The 19,555-nt window shown below is 41.4% G+C and overlaps 1 protein-coding gene across 5 annotated transcripts in view; it reads left to right on the top strand.

Moving 5' to 3' along the window:
* Positions 1-2,344: 2,344 nt before the first annotated feature.
* The window catches only part of lmtk2 (lemur tyrosine kinase 2), a 94,041-nt gene continuing 76,830 nt past the window's right edge, over positions 2,345-19,555 (top strand). For all 5 annotated transcript variants that reach the window (XM_080448458.1, XM_080448456.1, XM_080448457.1 and 2 more), the window contains exon 1: positions 2,345-2,520. In XM_080448458.1, the coding sequence (XP_080304584.1) occupies positions 2,394-2,520 (127 nt within the window). In that variant the 5' untranslated portion in view covers positions 2,345-2,393. The remainder of the gene's footprint in view (positions 2,521-19,555) is intronic.

Raw genomic sequence — 19,555 nt, 5'->3', positions numbered from 1 at the left:
ATTTTCCAAGTAGTCGATGTATAGGCTAGGCCAATTAATGGTTCCCAAACTGGGGGTCGGGACCCACAGGGGGGGTCCCCAAATAAATGTGTCTGTTCCCCTGATGATTAGCTTAATGTGCAAAATTGTTTTCTCACTCAACAGTAAGACCTTTTTAATAATAAAAAAAAAAAAAAGACCACCAAAGTAACCAACAAACTATACCATAAAAAAATCTAACATTGGAGAAAGAGGCAAAAATTATGAAAAAGGCCAATCTGACGAGGCATTGTGAGCTTGTAGTTTGGCTATTTTCACAATATTTATCTTTGTAACCGAGTCAAACTAAATGCAACTCCTAAAATTACAAGCGCTTGTCAGGGTGGGGGGGTTTCCTGTTCAAATATGGTTTTGTTTTTTTTTGGGGGGGGGGGGGGGGTCCCCAGTTCAAATATGATTATTGTGGGGGGTCCTCGGTTCAAATATGATTATTTTGGGGGGTCCTCAGTTCAAATGATTATTTTGGGGGGGTCCCCAGTTCAAATAGGATTATTTTGGGGGGGTCGCGGCCTGAAAAGTTTGTTAACCACTTGTTTACAGGTTAAGTTGGGTCATTCCGTGTGAAAAAGAAGTGTTTGGCACCGTTCGTCAACAAAGCTGTATCTACACAGAGTGTCGTGTCATAAAAGCTGGACAGCTTTACGGCCCTAAACCCAGAAATAACCATTTAATGTGCGGCCAGGTCGTCTTTCCTTATCATCATTGCGTGCGTGCCTCACATGATTGACGACAGACTGACTGCACGTTAAAAAATACTTTTAACCGCCTAAAGACCTATTTTTTACACTATGCTGCAATTCGAAAATTGTGGATCTACAAGCTGGCAATGTAGGCTATGTGCACGTGCCATGGTGGCATGAGGCTTTGTGAGCTGGTAGTTTGGCTATTCAAACAAAAATGTTTAGAAAATAATTAGAAATATTTTGAAAATATTTTTAAATAAAAAAAATAAACATTTAGATTTTTTTTTAACCAATAATGTTGTGTCTTGGGCTTGTAGATCTGCATTTTTTTTTAATTTACAAAGAAATTAGAAAACTATACATATATAGAAAAAATAAGAATATATTAGAAAATATTAGGGAAGAAATAACATTTATAACATTCATATAAACATTTTAAACAATGTTGTGGTGCCAGAATGAAAGTGGTTAAACATGCAAAGCTGGTTGGGTTTTTCACAAGTGGTAAAGGGACATCCACGTCGCCGATTGGCCGCGCCTGCGGGCCCTTAGGGCAATCCGTGGGATGTGATTGGCTGCGGCACACGTCCGTCTCGGCGACGAGCCCTCCCACCCCCTATTCCCATGATTGTGACGAAGTATGTGCACCAGGAACAACGTTGCCAAGTCCGTGCATTATAAGCGACTTTGGGCTTGTTTTTTTTTTCTGTAAAGTGTCTTGCAAATATTGGTAGTTTCTTATTTTGCCTGGTTTCCTAAATGTTGTTTAAACTTTGATTGATTGATTGATTGATTGATCAAAAAAGACACCTGAAAATAGTATTTAAAACTCAAGAAAGCCTATGTCTTGTTTCCATTGGGGTCCTTTGTATTCAATTCATTGAGACATTTAATGACAGACAGAACCAGTCAAACATTTTCATGTCATGGAACCCCCAAATTAATATGTATAATTGTCCCTATACTACCTCCATCTGAAAATGTTTTATGCCAGGGACCCCCGTACCAGATTTGTGTTAGAATGTTTAGGTCTCATGTCATGATGTGGCCTAAGTCGCTTCCTTTGGGCTTGTTTTCATAGACCTGGTGGTTGGTTACTCGTTTCCCTCACCGGATCTGGCAACGCTGACCAGGAACCAGCAACAACATGGCGCTGTGGCAGAGCGCTCGAGCCTCAACAAGCGCCTTTCTGGTGAAATAACATGACTTTTAACGCCTCGTGCGCGTTTAAAACGGCGAACAATGACAGGCGATAGAGGTCAAATCTCCCTTTTCTACTTTTAATGGACGAGGCAGCGGCTCCTGATAGCGCTGTCGCTATCGTTAGCCTGCTGTACCTTATACCTGTTATTATCCCTGTTAGCTGTATGACGTGCTAGCCGGCTAATGCTAATGCTAACCAGGCAGAGAGACACACAGAAGAGACAGAGAGAGAGAGAGGCTTCTGTTGTTGTTTATGACAGAATAATGTTGTCGTTGATTAATTAACCTGGTTATCAATGAGTCAGACGTTTTATTTCACTGCTTATCGTGAGATTAGTGTCGTTTCTGGACGAGGATTCTTGGTTTAGTTGGACGTTTTGCTAGCTTAGAGTAAGAAGAGGAGGAGGAGGAGGAGGAGGAGGAGGAGGAGGAGGAGGAGGCAGCAGCTCTGGAAGGAACTGAGGGAGGATGGAGAGGATGACGAGGATGAGGAAGAACAGGGACCACCGTGGTGGTGGGTTTGTTCTGTTGCTGCTCCTGTCGGCCTGTCTGCTGTGTGATGGAGCCCCCCTCCACAGGCACTACCAGGACCCTGGTGAGACTTACTGTCACACACACACACACACACACACACACACACACACACACACACACACACACACACACACACACACACCTGTGTGACCTGGGTGTGTGTGTGTGTGTCATTGCCAGTGGTTCTCAAACCTAAATTTCAAGGACCCCCATAACTCTGACAGTGTACAAATGGAACCAAATGGACCCTTACAGGTCCATTTGGTTCCATTTGTACACTGTCAGAGTTACAGACCTGTTAGGGTCCATTTGGTTCCATTTGTACACTGTCAGAGTTACAGACCCGTAAGGGTCCATTTGGTTCCATTTGTACACTGTCAGAGTTACAGACCTGTTAGGGTCCATTTGGTTCCATTTGTACACTGTCAGAGTTACAGACCCGTAAGGGTCCATTTGGTTCCATTTGTACACTGTCAGAGTTACAGACCCGTGAGGGTCCATTTGGTACCATTTGTACACTGTCAGAGTTACAGACCCGTAAGGGTCCATTTGGTTCCATTTGTACACTGTCAGAGTTACAGACCCGTAAGGGTCCATTTGGTTCCATTTGTACACTGTCAGAGTTACAGACCCGTAAGGGTCCATTTGGTACCATTTGTACACTGTCAGAGTTACAGACCTGTTAGGGTCCATTTGGTTCCATTTGTACACTGTCAGAGTTACAGACCCGTAAGGGTCCATTTGGTACCATTTGTACACTGTCAGAGTTACAGACCCGTAAGGGTCCATTTGGTTCCATTTGTACACTGTCAGAGTTAGACCTGTTAGGGTCCATTTGGTTCCATTTGTACACTGTCAGAGTTACAGACCCGTAAGGGTCCATTTGGTACCATTTGTACACTGTCAGAGTTACAGACCTGTAAGGGTCCATTTGGTACCATTTGTACACTGTCAGAGTTACAGACCCGTAAGGGTCCATTTGGTACCATTTGTACACTGTCAGAGTTACAGACCTGTTAGGGTCCATTTGGTTCCATTTGTACACTGTCAGAGTTACAGACCCGTAAGGGTCCATTTGGTACCATTTGTACACTGTCAGAGTTACAGACCTGTTAGGGTCCATTTGGTTCCATTTGTACACTGTCAGAGTTACAGACCCGTAAGGGTCCATTTGGTTCCATTTGTACACTGTCAGAGTTACAGACCCGTAAGGGTCCATTTGGTACCATTTGTACACTGTCAGAGTTACAGACCTGTAAGGGTCCATTTGGTTCCATTTGTACACTGTCAGAGTTACAGACCTGTTAGGGTCCATTTGGTTCCATTTGTACACTGTCAGAGTTACAGACCTGTATAAAGGTCCATTTGGAAACCCCTCAAGGAACTCTGAGGGTCCCTTGAGAACCACTGGTCATTTACTAACGTTAGTTACACAATCATAACATTCCATACGTGCTTACAACACTGTTGCATGTATGGTTGCATACATGTGCTGTCGCTGCTATAACCTGCTCACCTCAACCTGCTGTCAAAACAGCCAACATGTGATGAATGCTATGTTGATGAAATGAATTGAATACATATTAGGACCACAATGTCCCAGGCCCTTTTTTTTGTGACCCAAATGTCTGACTGTACGTCGTGCTGTTTACACTTCTGTCTAATGATAATGTATTCAATCAACAACACACGCTCATCAACCAGTATGTATGTTCCTCCAGCTAACCAGCTAACCAGCTGTGGGCTAGCCAATGCTAATTACCTGTGTCACCCCAATGACATTAACCAGGGGTTGACACTAAGGTCTCTGAGGCACTTGCCCACCGGGCAAGTACAGGTCTTGTTCTACTTGCCCAAAGCCAAAGGTCATGCCCACTTGCCCGAAAAGTTAAATCGTCCATTATAAAATGATGGGTAAAATGTGCGCTTGTTGAACAAATTAATGTTAAATCCAATCTATAACTGAGTGGTGACGGTCACTTTGAAAAACCACTTGCCCGAACGTTTCATTCACGGGCAACCGTTAGTGTCAACCCCTGATTAACTACACAGTGACAGACATAACATGGTAATTACCAGTATAGATGCTGTCAGTGAGTATGACTTGTGGAAGAAGCTATCCAACTAAATAGCTCGTAGTTTTCCTGCATAATATAGTGCAGGACAGTTGTATAGGTATACACTACTATTGTATACTGTTATTCTGTATTAATGGCGCTTCTTCTTGTTTTCTTTTTCTTGCCTTGTATTGCTGTATACGACGGTACTTTCTTTCCTTATTCTTTACCTGTAATTCTTAACTGCTGTACTGCTGCCTCTGGGCAACTGATTCCCCCTGTGGGATCAATAAAGCTATCTATCTATCGATCTATCACCTGCTGTCAATACAGCCACCAACACACACATCAACCAGCATGTTGCTCCAGCTAACCAGCTAAGGCTGTGGGCTAGCCAATGCAAATTACCTGTGTCACCCCAATCCCAATGAAACTAATTACACGCTGACACATTTTATTTAGTTGCCTCAAGGACGCCTGTGGGTCCACGTACCACACTTTGAGAGAACAAACAAACAAACAAACAAACAAGAAGTCACAATAAGTGACACACATGATCATGATTGTGTTCTCTCTACTACTAATGTCAAAATTCATCACTGTTGAGTTTCACACACCAGGCTGCGACCTCCTAGACTAGTTATACAAGAATTTAGCATGACAAAATGTCAATATTTATTGAATAATAATGGCTTGTTTCAGTCTGGTGGAGACAGAGAGAGAGAGAGAGGGGTGTGGTAACCTTTTGATTGGGGGTTGTTGTCCCTGGTATCTACTAACGTTTATATAACAATACTATGAAATGTTTGCCTACCTGCATGGAATTACAGTACACGGCTCTTGGCGCCGTCAATGTCTTGTGTCAATAGAGGTGTAATCGGGGCGCCGATGGCCTTGTACTTAAGGCACATACCGCATATACAGTATAGGCTCGAATGCCTGACAGCAAGTTGCGGGTTCGATTCCCGAGCCAGATGGCCTTTGCTGCATGTCACTCCCCGTCAGAAAAGGCAGACAAGCCCCAAAAATATCTTTTGATAATGATAAAAAATGATAATTCCTTTTAACCGTTCATGAAAGTCCTTGCGGGCTTGTTTCCAATGAGGGCCTGTGAGCAATTAGGGGTTAAGAGTCTTGCTCAGGGACAAATTTCATTTCATCGACACACATGCTGGCGTGGCCTGGAATCGTACCTGGGGCAACCAGGCCCTCTGGCTCCCTAGGCGGGCTCACTAACCACTCAGCTATGACTAAACCTAACCTTATTCCTAATCTTAACCTCAGTAAAACGAGCCTGACCCTATAGCCTTTAAATGGTGTGTGTGTGTTCCAATGTTCAATGGCAAAAACACACATTAATCGCAATTGTTTGTGTGACAATTAATCGTCAGCTTCAATTTGTAATGGTGCCAGGCCAGCCCTACTCATGATGAGGGTCAGCCCAGCGCAGACCGTTGTCAATGAAGACTGACTGGCTATACTGTAAGAAAGTGCAATCTACGGTGAAAACAAGAGAGGCCATTCATTGGTTGTTGTGGGTCGTCCTCTCGCCGCTTTATATCCTCCATACCACTCTCTCCCTGTTATGTCACACAGACAGCCTGCCTGCAGCCACTATATTGTGTTAACTGCTTGAACCCTAGCATGGCCTATTCTGGGGGGGTTGTTATTTACTGTAGATTGAAAACAAACAGGTGGGAGCCTACTATAGAGACCCTGGGGGGGGGGGGGGGGCTCTTGTCAACTTAAGTAGTATATAGGGTTTAAGTAAATTAAGTGGTTAGAAGCCCTCTTTTGGACATGATGGCATTAAAAAAAGGGGCGAAAATTGTCAGGAAAGAAAACGCTAAACATAGCCAATCTACCAGCTCATAAACGTGTCACTTCGATGAATCGAGTACAAAGGACTGGAAACAAGCCATGGTGCTTTCTTGGGTTTAAAATCCTGACCTTGTACTTCTCTGTGCTTGTCTGTGTTTTGAAAAAAAAGGGGACAAAAAATAATAATATTTATATTCAAAGATTTGCACAAATGTACAAGATCTTTCAAAAATAGCAGATCTACAAGCTCAAAACGCATTGCATCGTGAAGCGTTCCGAAGCTTGTACATCGGCTATTTGACTACTTTTGTTAAGACACTGTAGTAGTCTGACGAAGTAGGGCATTTAATTTATTTACCCATCATTTCCCTGTTCTTTACCAGCAGAAACACATGGCACTCTCTCTCTCGTTGTATGTTGGTGTTTTCACTGTTGTTTTGGTACTTAGCCCCCAAAATATACCCCCGTCTAATATCTCCATCTGCGTCTCTACCAAAATAAACATCAAAAAACAGCAAGAGAGTGCAATGTGTTTCTGCAGGTAAACAAACAAACAAACACCACACTACTCCTGTGGCTGATGACTGCTGCTGGTATAGAGGGACATGATGGGTAAAAAAAAATGAATACGTTGTTTTGTTATGTAAACGCAGGGCAAAGTTACGTACATACTGCCTTTAAAATATGGAGATAAGGAGTTTCTGCCCGACAACAATGCAGATACATATCTATGATTTTAATGTCAATAGGCACAAGCCTTATCACCACTCATTGCTGCCTATTTGTGTGTCTGCTCAATCCGTTAAGACCTGAGGCCGATTCTTCTGAAACACTTAGGTTGCTATAATTGTGGTTCATCAACAACATTTTATGTATTCGGCCGCGGACCCCCCCATCTGAAAATATTTAGTTCCAGGGACCCCCCAGAAGCAAAGATTTGAGTTATATAAAATATATATATATTCAAAGATTTACACACAATTTCTCGATTAAAAAAAAAAAAGCAGATCTACAAGCTCGTAGCGCGGCACACGGTGCCGCGCTATGAGCTTATATATCTGCTATTTTTGAATAGCCAAAGTGTAAAATAATGCTTTTCTAGCTCAAATCAAAAAGTGACACAGATTTGTTCCAGGTCTTAATGGGTTTAGGCATAGTTTTATTGAGGTTAAGGTAAGGAATAAGGTTAGGTTTAGTCATAGTTTTACTGAGGTTACGTTTAGGAATAAGGTTAGGTTTAGAGACATAGTTTTACTGAGGTTACGTTTAGGAATAAGGTTAGGTTTAGGCATAGTTTTACTGAGGTTAAGGTTAGGAATAAGGTTAGGTTTAGACATAGTTTTACTGAGGTTAAGGTTAGGAATAAGGTTAGGTTTAGAGACATCGTTTTACTGAGGTTACGTTTAGGAATAAGGTTAGGTTTAGACATAGTTTTACTGAGGTTAAGGTTAGGAATAAGGTTAGGTTTAGAGACATAGTTTTACTGAGGTTACGTTTAGGAATAAGGTTAGGTTTAGACATAGTTTTACTGAGGTTACGTTTAGGAATAAGGTTAGGTTTAGAGACATAGTTTTACTGAGGTTACGTTTAGGAATAAGGTTAGGTTTAGGCATAGTTTTACTGAGGTTACGTTTAGGAATAAGGTTAGGTTTAGGCATAGTTTTACTGCGGTTACGTTTAGGAATAAGGTTAGGTTTAGGCATAGTTTTACTGAGGTTACGTTTAGGAATAAGGTTAGGTTTAGGCATAGTTTTACTGAGGTTACATTCATGAAAACCTGGTGGCGACCGTTCCGAGGTCGCGGGACTTGACCCGGGGGGCGAGCTTGTTTTGGGGCGAGTGTTCTTGTATTCGTTGTTATTTATGTCAAATAATTGCGATCTTACGATTATGTAATGATTGTGACAGCCGCCCCTAAGACAGCAGCACTCTCATTGACAAAGGCTGACCCTCATGAGGAATGAATGGAGACACACACACAGAGAGAGAGCGAGAGAGAGAGAGAGAGGAGGCTGCTAATATGTAAACCGTAACACATTCCTGTCTTATCGGAGCCAGTGAATTATTAATGCACCGCCGCTGTTTGTTAAGCATGTAACGCAGAATACGGTGAAGTGAGTTATTGAGCAATACGTTCCCCTATTTTATGCGTTTATGGCGGCTCTCAAATCTTTCCGTTGGACTTGTCTATCTATCACTGTCTGTGCTTTGGTTTGTTTGTACTTGTACTTGTGTTACAGTAGTAATATCAGGCCTAAGTAGATGTGGTACAGTGATGTTGGTCGTAGATGGACACTGGGGTTTTTTGCTAGGGGTGTCGGAAAAAATCGATTCGAATACGAATCGATTCTCATTTAAAAAAAAACAATTTTCAAAAAAAAACTAAAAACAAAACTTATTTTTTTTTTTTAGGATTTTGGATTTACTTTTGTGTGTTTACATTTTTATCAGTTGATAAAACCTATACAATTATAAAAGCAACATAAATGTACTCTGTTCTCATGCCAGCAGATTGAAGTAGATCCTGAAATCCTATGTTTTGAATCAAGAATCGTTTTGAATCGAGAATCGTTTTGAATCGAAAAAAAAAATCGCTTTTGAATCGGGAAAAAACGATTTTGAATCGAGAATCGTTTGTTTTGAAAAAATCGATAAAAATCGGAATCGTGACCCCAAGAATCGGAATCGTGAGATAGCAGACGATTCACAGCCCTAGTTTTTGCTGTGGTTAATGTAGATGATGGACCGGCCCTCTGATTCAGTGTCTGTTCCCCCCCAGGCAGGGAGTTCTGCTGCCTTTTACAAAGTGTCTCGTCCTCTGTCTAACCGTTGGTCAGCATCAGCAACATATGGAGTTCTTCGATATGATATACATACATTATACCAGGGGTCTTCAACCTTTTCAGGCCAAGGACCCCCTAGCTGAGAGAGAGATGAAGCAGGGACCCCCTAGCTGAGAGAGAGATGAAGCAGGGACCCCTTCTATATTGTATAAAATTGTGTTTCAGATAAACGTTTGCTGCTCCTTTTTCCCTCAACACCTATAACTCTTTGCCAAAAAACAGCCGATCTACAAGCTCACAACGCCTCGCAGCGCGAGGCGTTGTGAGCTTGTAGATCTGCTATTTTTTGGCTAAAGTTCTCCTCAGAAAAGGGATGCTAGGGTTCAAGTGGATAAGGTAAAAAAAAAAACATATCACACAACGATTTGGCGGACCCCCTGTAGTAACTCTGAGGACCCCCTGGGGGTCCCGGACCCCCTGTTGAAGACCCCTGCATTATACATTAATGGATGATGAGAAAAAAAAGTGTGTGTGAGAGATAAATGAGACCATTTTTTTCCGATGGCAAGATGGCAAGAAAAAAAGATCTATGACTAAGTGACTATGAAAGTTCATAATTGGGGTACGGATGTAATAGGGGAGAGTTCATTGCAAATAAAAAACACAGGCACTGGTTGTACAGATGGGTGGGAAAAAAAGTGTAACGAGGGAGGGTAGTAGGTAAGGTAGAGCTTTATTTGTCAGTTCAGGAGGTGCACCCACATCCAAATACTCTATTTGACTAGTGCTGGGTAACAAAGACAAAATGCAAAGAGGAAGAGAATCCGAATCCGACGGCTCACATGTCAGTATAGTGAAGGACAGAGACCTGGCTGTGACATTGCCCTTGCTTGCTCTTGGCATTACCAAGAGGACAATTATTACTACTCATTTCTAGGGATGTGTAAAAGTGACCAAAATGAAAATGTATTACTATAATTCTATTATTACCGATTATTCGAATATTCGACCACGCCCCTTTTTCAATTAAAAAAATTATTAAAAACATTTTTTTTAACTTTTTTTTCGTTTTTCTTTTTGCATTTTTTTTTGGACTTTTTTTGGACTTTTTGATTTGTTTGGGTGAAATTGTTCTGGGGATTTTCATCAAATGACTCATAGGTTACAATAACAGCATTGCATTGGCCTATAAACTGATTTTCAGAAATTAAAGGGATACTTCACTCTCGGGCCGGGGACACATTTAAAAAAAATATTAAAAATAAATGAAAAAAGTTATGGAAAATTCATGGCCCCCTCACGACACGCAGTGTCCTACTAATGTGTGAGGGGGCCATGAATTTTCCATAACTTTTTTCATTTATTTTTAATATTTTTTTTAAATGTGTCCCCGGCCCGAGAGTGAAGTATCCCTTTAACAAAGACAGTAGCATGTACATCTTTTACATTATTGTAACTAAACTATTAAAGACGTGGTGAAATCGAATATTCGAATAGTCAAACTAGGCCTGACCTCGACTAAGTCGACTAGTCGACTGGTTAGTCGCGGGGGGTCCGAGTCGACTAAGTGTCTCTTAGTCGACTAGTCGAAAAAAAAAAAAAAAAAAGTTTTTTTTTTAAGGTTCAAAAATGTTTTAAATTGTTTTTTGGCCAAGTCTACACCTGCAACCACACGTAACTTCCACTTTATTCTTCTTATTCCTCGTCTTTGTATTGGTATTGTTTGTGTTGGAGCGCCTCAGTGCGGCTGCAGAGTTCATGTGCAACCTCTTCCAGAGAGATATAGAGACACTAGAAACTCTGCTGGAGACAAAACAAACTGTGTAGACTTAGCCCTTTGAAATAAAATGTATTTTGGCCCCAAAAAAAATAAAAAATAAATATATATATATATATATATATTTTTTTTTATTAGTCGACTGCCAGTCGACTATTGGCAATTAGTCGCCAATTAGAGTCGACTAAACAAATCCTTAGTCGGGGACAGGCCTAAGTCAAACTTATCCCTACTAATTTCAAAGACCCAGTTATCGATGAAACAATTAGTCAAAAGACACATTAGAAATCATCAATGGCACAAAGAGCCATACAGATGAACAAAATGCAACACATTGCTCTCTATTACAAATTGCTCCCCTGAGTATCTTATTGTCCTCATGGGGGCAGTTGGCAGTGTTGCCATGTCCGCTTATTACAAGCGACTTTGGGCTTGCTTTTTTTTTTTTGTAAAGAGGCTTGTAAATATTGGTAGTTGCGGCTTGCGGCTTGCTGCTTTTTTTTTAATAGATTGTTTCTAAGAGTATAGTTGCTTATTGGGCTTGCTTCCTAATGGTTGTTTTAAACCAGTGGTTCCCAAACGATTTCATGTCAAGGACCTACAGCATTAACATATGGTTGGCCCCCATCTGAAAATATTTTGTACCAGGGGACCCCCCCCCCCATACAAGATTTGTGGTTGTGTAAAATGTTTAAAAAAATACTCCAAATATTGATTTACATTTTTTTAAATAGCAGATCTGCAACGTCACAGTGTGACGCGTTGTGAGCTTGCAGATCGGCTATTTTCAAATAGTCGATGGGATTTCAAGTGATAAACACTTATTATTAGTATTACCCAAAATCTGGCAACACTATGGCAGTTGGTTGTGTAACAGTTTTGTGACTACAGGACTCAGTGATTCAGTGTCTGTTAGTTGTTACCGCAGGCTGTAGGGGAACTTGTGCCTCGTCCTCTGTCCCTGAATGATTCCTGGGTACAAGGCCTAGTGTGTGCTGTCCACCCTGCCAGGCTGCCAACAACCCTCTGCTTGAACTCTAGGAATGTCATTTGGGCCCCTATGACTCTTTTTACGACGTGTCTGTCGAGTGGTCTCTAGGGCCCTGTTTAGACCGCAGTCAAATCCCATGTGTTTCTCATCGTATCCGGATCTTTAGGACCGGCTGTTCGCACTGTTTATTTGCAAAAGTGATCAGATCAGATCTGATGGTTTCAGGCTGGAGTTGTCAACGCGGCTGAAAATGTATGGTCACAGCCCTAACTGGGCCCTATTCTGGGCCGGCCTAGAGGCTCAGCCCGGCCTGAAGAATTACCATACGTTTAGGCCCGAAAACCAGAAGATCCCGAAAAGATTGTGTCATTATGTGGTTAATGTCCTCCAAGTCACGCATTCATCAAGCTTTGAACCGAGCAGATTGGACCTTCCGTTCCAGAGATAATGGCCAAAACATCTTGAAAACAGCCACTTTCGGCGGATTTTCGATCGCAGAGTTTCGATTGGGTTTTGGCCATTGTCGCCCGTTTTTCTTTGATAACACGGGCTAGGAAGGTCTGCCGGCGACAAACTAGATACCTGAGGAAAGTTCACTTTGAGCTGCATCCAGACCTATCTGCTTTGGTTGCCGATGAACTTGCGATGAACAATTCTAATTGTGGTTTTGGCATTGAACAGTGGAACTGTTGTTTGCCTTTTTGGCTTGGTAAAAAAAAAGGGCGCAGAGCAGATATAACAAATATATCTTAAAGGTAGGGTAAGTGATTTTCTTTGGTTAAAATAAGTGTTAAATATCTCTATATTCTGATAGTGCTCATTACTATAGAGTGTTTGTTCAGTAAAAGGAGTCTCCATGTCTCTCCAGCTCTTTATAAAACAGAAAAAGCATTTTCGTTTCAGTTTCAGTTTCATTTCCAATTTTATCCAATCAAGATAGAGAACTCAATCAGGATACAGATCAAACAAGTGAAATTGAAAGTGATGACACTAAGAAATGAGCAGGGGAAATTGGAACTAGAACACTATAAAAATGAAGCTTAAAAATGGGTACTTTCTCCTGATTGGCTGAGATTTTGACACCTACCGGAAAATGTATTTTCTGTTTATTAAAGAGCTGGAGAGACAGGGAGGCCCCTGTTACTGAACAAACACTCTATAGCAATGATTACTATCACAATATAGTGCTTTAACCTTTTAACAAAATACTTTTTGTTTTTGTTTTAAAATATCACTTACCCTACCTTTAAATAAATAAAGAAATGAGTGACATATTTAATAACTTTAAAACCCTTTTTATTTTACTAAAGATATTTGATGTTTGAAGATTTTTCAACACGGGACCGTTTATGACGATTTATAAAGCTTATGCAAAAATAATTGCCATTATCTCACATAATTACAATTAGGCCATTATTCAGATCTATTCACACTGCCACCACCAACCCTATGCTGAACTCTTGGGTTGTCAACATACCGAGCTGTCTTTAAGGGGGTCTGTGTGTCTGTCCGTTGGTTAATCTGCCCCGAATCTCTTGTGTCAGGAAGTAAATTCTTCTTGAATATTTTGTGTGAATATTTCTTAACTTTTTTGTGGATTCAGTAAATCACAGAATCCACCGTCCCTCCGCACCTAGGCAAGTCTGACATCATCAACAATATGATGTCATTAACATGATGTCATTTACGGGAACGTAAGCCTTGCATGACTTCGTTTTGTTTTTACAATAGATCTATTCATTCATTTGCAATGAGTCGAAGCTCTGGACTTCTCAGCTGCATTCTGTTCCGTCAGTGTCGTTTTCATCTCAGCGTTTGACAGTGAACTAGTCAATAGAATCATTCTGTACTTGTACAGTCTGGTTAGATTTGAATCATTCTGTACCCTCAGTACTAGGTTAGATTATTATGGATCAGTCATTACTTACAGTACAGTACATTCTTATTTACATGTTCCCACGTTCAAAGCCAAATACGCAAATTAAATCGTCAATCACAATTATTTACGGTATACATGACAATGAATCGTCAACTAATATTTAATGATCCTGACAGCCCTAGTAAACCACTAAGTATGATGTGAGCGCTGCCTGCTCCGGGGGCATTTCGTCTTGCCGGGGCATGGTTATAGCCATGGATATATTGGGGTTATATCATCATCCTAGGCCAAACGCTGGACTCTCGTCAAAGCTCACACGATGTGACGGTGGTCCGGCCGCGTGAAATTAAGACTGCTGGGTGTTTGGTGACACGGAATCACATCGTTTGCTTTAGGAGTGGAAAAATGTCCGTTCTGTACGTCCAGTTCATTTAATGCCCAGCATGGGTCTTTAAGCCATTAGATCCGGGAATGACGCATCTCTGTCATTTTAAGATTTCTTTGGCTATTCAAAAACGGCAGATATACAAGCTCTCTGTGCCGCGCTATGAGCTTTGTAGATCTGCACATTTTTTTAAAAATCGTGAAAAAAAAAAAAAAAAAAATATATATATATATATATATATATATATATATTATTTTTAAAGCTAACATTTCTAACTCAAATCTTTGCTTCTGGGGATGCCGGGAACAACACATTTTTACTAATGTTCGCTTTAAAAAATATAGATCTACTATGAGCTTGTAGATCTGCTATTTTTTGAAAAATCGTGAAAATGTGTGCAAATCTTTGAAATATATATTTTTTAAGCGAACATTTGTAACTCAAGTCTTTGCTTTTGGGGGTCCCTGGAACAACATATTATATTGAAAGATTTGCACAAATTTAAACATTTCAAAAAATATGAGCTTGTATATCTGCTATTTTTTTTAATAGCCAAAGAAATCTGAAAATGACACATGCGTTTCCCGGTCTTAATGGGTTAAAAGGGGCGAGTCCAGGGACCCCCTAGGGCCTAGGCCAGGGGGTTGTGTGTGTGATAGGATTTCCCTCCGAATATTAAAATGTCTGAAACTGCACATTGACGTGAATCCAATATTATATTTGCAAAGATATAAAGAAGAAAAGTCCGGCCACCCAGGCTTTGGGATGCCCTGCCTGCACGACCATCTGAGGCTATAGCAAAATCAGTGTCTTCTGTTAAATCACTTCTGAAAACACACTTTTATGTGAAGGCCTTTTCTGAGTGGTTTTGCCTTTTTTAATAGATTTTTCTACTCTGTTATCTTCGTTTTATTACCCATTGATTTTATGTGCTAAAAAGAAAAGGAAGCGCTGCCTGGGTTCAATCACAGTGGCTCAAAACAGGTGCTCTTTAGTGGAACAGGTATAGGAATAGAAGCAAAAAGAACCCAACGTTCTGCTTGTGGTGAGGCAGACTGTAGGGAAAGAATACTGAGGCACTCCGTCTTCAGGTGAACAAAAAAAAAATATATATATATATTTTATTTGCTGTTTCAACTCTTATGGTTATCATGCTGATCTTGTTCTGTGAAGCACTTTGAGGAAACCTTGTTTGGAAAAGCGCTATACAACTAAATTCATTATCGTTAAACAAACAAACCAGAAACGTTGAATTTACATTTAACAATGATGACCGTGCTGTCTAATGGATCTTTTGTACATCTATCAAAGCTGCAGCATCACTTGGAGACCACAGATACTGTAGTCACTTAAAAAGAAAAACCTATGGAATACTTCTAAAGCTACTCTCAAATCTCTCAACGATCAACAGACATTGACAAGACAATCTCACTGCTAGCTGTGAAAGTTGGAAGTAAAATAAAATGATTTAATAGGCAACACAATTTTATACAGCATATGTAGAGGGGTTTCCCCTCCCTTGCTTCATCTCTCTCTCAGTTAAGGGGTTGTTGGCCTGAAAAAAAGACCCCTCAGAGTGTCTGATGGAGGGTCCGTGGGACCATGGCTGCAGGCCGGAATGGTCAGAAATCATACAGGAGCAGGCAGGTGCAGGATTGAAGAAAAACTGTCCACCCCCTTCATTTGGGGCTATTTTTGTCAAAGATATTTGGTGTAAAGGGGGGGGGGGGGGGGGAGTAGGGGACCTAGTATAGACCCCTGGGCTACTCCGTTCAATGAAGTAAATAGCGTCAGATGTAATGACAGATAATGTGCATGTTTGATGAAAAACATCAATACAATTATGCAGTTAAAAAGTACCACAACCAGCTCAGCGCTTGTTCAACAGTGTGATGGTATCCAGGTGGAAACTGTGCTGGAATCTGCTGGCCTGGTATGGCTTTAGTTTGGACACATCTTTAGGACGGCTTGTGAAAATGTGTGCTTCTTCTCAACTATTTAAGTCTGAGGTCTAGTACTCTAGAAGTGAATGGTTGGTTGCAAAACAATCATGAAAGGAAATGCAGTAAGGTCCATTCATGCTGGTTTAAGCTTGAATTGTTCCAGATACACAGCAGCAGCTAGGCGAAGTATTCTCTTGAAAGATGAGGCGGTGGTGACATCTGGTCCTAACACGCTATATAGCTCTCGGTGAGAGCATCTGACAGGAGGACACCTGGCCCGTCTATTTGGATCCCTGTAGAAGGCCAGTCAGTGGCAGCTAGTGGCTGAATGCTCAATTCATCATGAGCAGTGAGCTAACGCTCCATCCACCAGCCAGGCCCGGTCCATGGTTCGTATAGTCGAATGACCGACAATGTTGGCTCTTGTTCTTGCGACTCCTATTCCCCATGTGGAACTAATGACAAATGTGACTCTTGTCCCTGGTGTGTCTCTTTTTAGAGTTCTCAACGGGCGAGAAAATTAAGGCCCAGCCCTCCGGCCCGATCAATTACCATACTTTTAGGCCCGAAACGGTGTCATTATGTGCTTAATGTCCTCAAAGTCACGCATCCAACAAGCTTTGAACTGAGCAGATTGGACCTTCCGTTCCAGAGATAATGGCCAAAACATCTTGAAAACGGCCACTTTCGCAGATTTTTTTTCGATTGAGTTTTGGCCATTGTCGCCCGTTTTTCTTTAATTACACGGGCTAGGAAGGTCGGACGGGGACAAACTAAATACCTGAGTAAAGTTTACTTTGAGCTGCATCCAACACATCCACTGCCATTTCCATCTGCCTTAACGATAGGCCGCTAGGGGTAGTTGAAATTAATTTTTTGGGGGTAATAGATTTTTTTTTTGTTTTTTTTCAGCCCGGCCCGGCCTGAAAACGTTGCGTCGGGGAGGGTCAGGTTCGGGCAGAATTTGAGAACTCCTGGTCTCTTTATATTTCATAACCTGCTGTGCTCTTATTATCGGTTCTTTTTGTCTTTGTGTATGACTGCTATAACAGTCTTTTGGCGACTACGTTTCTCTTGTGGGATCAATAAAGGTATCTTATCTATCATAGGAGGGAGCTAGGGACCTAGCTCAACAACAGACTGGCCATCATCGTGTACAACCATCAACGCACCGCCATCCATCCATCCATCCATCCGTCTCTAGCATTGTGCAGGCCCAGGCAAAGGAAGGCGATTCAGAGAGTAGAACAGAAGTGGGTCAACCCCTCCTCCTCTCTGTGTGTGAGAAGAACAACGCTCACTGAAATATGCAGGGGAACGGAAACGAGAGCTGGCAGCTCCCCCTGCCTTTATTGGTCCCTAAAAAAATAAAAAAACGCCCAGTAATGACTTGGCGGGGGCCTGCCAAGTCATAATGTGAACCCGTGACTCAGATAAGGCCCTTTAACACAGAGGCACTGATTCCATGCGGAGCTGCTAAGACCTGGCTCCTGCTGTTTTCTCCCTCCCTCCCTCTCTCTCTCCTCCCGTGTCTCTCTATCCTTCTGTCTGTCTCTCTGTCGCTCCCTCCGTTCCCAGCTGGAAAGGAGGGAGACGGACGTGCGCTGTCTGTCTGGAACCCTGTCGCTCAGGTGAAGCACGATGGCCGGCCGGTCAGCCAGTGGTGGACAAAGTACTCAAAAAGTACTCAAACCCCCCCCTTCCCCCAGTACTAGAGTCAAAGTATAGATGCTCCTTGTCAAATATTAATAAGTAACACAAGTGAAAGTTGCCTCAGTCACTCGACTTAACCCATTAAAACCGTGAAAGCATCTTTCGTCATTTTTGATCTTAGCGTTGCTTGTACATCTGCTATAATTGAACATTTTTTAACACAAATCTTCTCTTTGAACACAAAACATTTTCAGATGGGGGTCCGTGGCCGAATACATATCATTTTGGGGGTCCTTTAGCACAAAAACGTTTTTTGAACTGATTTAGAAGACATTTGTAGAGGTACTGTGCTTTATGAAAACACTCCAAAAAAAAACAAAGTAAAATTTTATTTTTAATATCAATACAACGCTCTGTTGAAATGTAGACATTTCCCCCCACAAAATATATTTATTAATTTAATGTTAAATCTATATGATTTTTTTGCTTTACATCGTTTAGGTATGATTGACATTGCAAGTTGGTATTATTCAGAAGCAAAAAAATAATAATAAAAAAAAACAGTTAACAAAAAAAAAAGTGTAAAAAGAAAATACAAAATCTAAAGAAATCGCCATAATTTAGAAATGAGATTGCATAGGTGTCTGAATCGAGATCACGATCTTTTTTCAATTAATTGTGCAGCACTAATTCATAATGTACTTCAGTAAGTCCACCACTGATGACAGCATATCTAGCTGCCGGGGCGTTGACCTTTGACCGCCTTCAGGCTGGTTTAGATATGATCTTTTCTTTCTTTTTTTATATACTAGGTGTGTTTGTGTTCCCGTCGGTTAGACTGTAACCCCAGATGGAGGAAATAGTTTGAGAAAATCAGCCACAAAGTTACACATTAACCACTAATCAGAATAGGCTTTATTGTCACATAGCAGCCTAGGTTTTTACGGCGTTAAGGAAGTGGGTTAAATTATAATTTGGTGTTCAAGCTCCATAGTTTTCGGGAAAGGGAGGAGGGATAGATTAGAGATAGAGGAAGAGCAAGGAGAAAAGCACAGGATCTAAATGGGTAAAATCAAATCAAAAGATAGACAGTACACGTATTCCAAAATAGCAGATATACAAGCTCATAGCGCGGCACTCGGTGCCGCGCTATGAGCTTGTAGATCTGCTATTTTTGAAAAATCTTGAAAATGTGCGCAAATATTCAAATCTTTTTTTTTCAAAGGCGAACATTTTTAAACACAAATCTTTGCTTCGAGGGGTCCCTGGCACAACAACACATTTTCAGGTGGGGGTCCGCGGCCACATACTGTACATATTAAATTTGGTGGTCCTTTCCTTGGCACAAGGAACCACTGCTATGGGCTATTTTCACCAAATGTTCGCCTATGTTTGCTAAACGTCTTATCTATGCCCGGCCAAATGTTTTGTCTGTTCTTGCCAGGTGTTTGTGACTTATTATGACATGGTCCAGACCCCAGAATGGGGACGCTTAGGGTGACATCATGTGATTAAAATATGACTGCGGGGGCTATTTGTGGTTTATGATTACCTAAGCATACCGTGTGCTGTGTGGGCGGCCAGTAGAACACTGGCCTGTCATGTCATATGAAAGTCCTCGTCATCCTCGTGTGTGTGTGCGTTCTGTTTTTCACGTCAGCATTTAGTACTTTAGAACCAGGGTTGCCACATCTGCTTATTATAATTTCCCCGTAAGATTGCATTTGAAAACAGCCGATCTACAAGCTCACAACGCGTCGCCACGCGACGCGTTGTGAGCTTGAGGATCTGCAACTATCGCAGAATC

Source organism: Gymnoscopelus braueri (assembly GCF_963280865.1).
Source record: "Gymnoscopelus braueri genome assembly, chromosome: 13".
In the NCBI taxonomy this organism is placed as follows: domain Eukaryota; kingdom Metazoa; phylum Chordata; class Actinopteri; order Myctophiformes; family Myctophidae; genus Gymnoscopelus; species Gymnoscopelus braueri.
The sequence above is the reverse complement of the archived record's forward strand: the minus strand, read 5'-3'. Positions and strand labels throughout refer to the sequence as shown.